The 1,153-nt window shown below is 48.7% G+C and overlaps 1 protein-coding gene across 3 annotated transcripts in view; it reads left to right on the top strand.

Annotated features, from left to right (window-relative positions):
- Window positions 1–1,147, top strand: part of GALNT2 (polypeptide N-acetylgalactosaminyltransferase 2) — a 235,024-nt gene extending 233,877 nt beyond the window's left edge. For all 3 annotated transcript variants that reach the window (XM_023728038.1, XM_023728039.1, XM_023728040.1), the window contains one exon: window positions 668–1,147. In XM_023728038.1, the coding sequence (XP_023583806.1) occupies window positions 668–854 (187 nt within the window). In that variant the 3' untranslated portion in view covers window positions 855–1,147. The remainder of the gene's footprint in view (window positions 1–667) is intronic.
- Window positions 1,148–1,153: the final 6 nt, after the last annotated feature.

Raw genomic sequence — 1,153 nt, 5'->3', positions numbered from 1 at the left:
CAAAAAAGACCAGACTTACCTGATAGAGACTGGGGAACCCCTGAGGCTATGGCCCTAAGACACCCTTCTGACCTGAAATTGAAGCCATTCCCAGAAACCACCTTTCAGCCAAACAAGATCAAAAGGGCAGTATTTGCCCAAAAGCAAAGATAAGAAGGCAGAAAGGGGTAGAAAATCAGGAAGAAAAGAAACGAGGAACCCAGGGAGGAAATGGGGAGAGTGCTAACACATTGTGGGGAATGAAACCAAGGCCATGAAACACTTCATGTATAGCTGAGTGGGAATCTAATTTGCTGTGTAAACTTTCACCTAATGCACAGTTTTTAAAAAAAGCAACCAAATCTAATCACACTCATTGCTTTTCTAAATGGTTTGTGTCAGACCAACATCAAAGAGTATTCAGGGCTTTTCCTTTCCAGAAAATGTTCTTGATACTGAATATAAAGAACAGTTCTCCAACTTAAAATCTTAAAGTGTTAGAACCACAGCAACTCAGACAAAGCCTGTCTCACTGACCCATCTCTCACGTGTAGCAGACAGGGGTGTAAAGCCCAGTAATTCGGCCTTTCCGATGCTGCTGTAATGATGTTGCTATGCAGAGCTGCTGGTGGAGGGCAGCTGACACACCTGGGGAATTAAGCAGGCGATTCTCATTGTTGCTTTTCAGGGTTCCAGACCATCAGGATATTGCTTTTGGGGCCTTGCAGCAGGGGACCAACTGCCTCGACACTTTGGGACATTTTGCTGATGGTGTTGTTGGAGTGTATGAGTGTCACAATGCTGGGGGAAACCAGGTATGTTTGTGGATGAACTGGGGGACCTGGGACCCAGTGAGGGGGGATGTAGGGTCATGAGGCTGGAAATTCCACTGCCAGTTCTCCCTGTAATCAGATATGTGCCTGTGATCAGAAGTGCCTGGCCTCCGCTGGTGCACAGCCAGCCTTGGGAGCAAATGAGAGGCCACCTAGTTGGCACCACCATCACCCTCAGCTTCCCGGAGGCTTAGGGACCAGGCCCTGGTGCAGTGCAACAAGTGCACTGGCTGCTCATCAATACAGTCCTCCCCTTGTCCAGGCAAGTGCAGGGTTAGTGGGCTCGGCCTTCTTCCCTGTCTCTGTCTCTCCAGCTCTGTCCTCCCTGTTGTATGTCCTCA

This window comes from Trichechus manatus, unplaced genomic scaffold (genome assembly GCF_000243295.1).
Source record: "Trichechus manatus latirostris isolate Lorelei unplaced genomic scaffold, TriManLat1.0 scaffold00021, whole genome shotgun sequence".
NCBI lineage: Eukaryota > Metazoa > Chordata > Mammalia > Sirenia > Trichechidae > Trichechus > Trichechus manatus.
The sequence above is the reverse complement of the archived record's forward strand: the minus strand, read 5'-3'. Positions and strand labels throughout refer to the sequence as shown.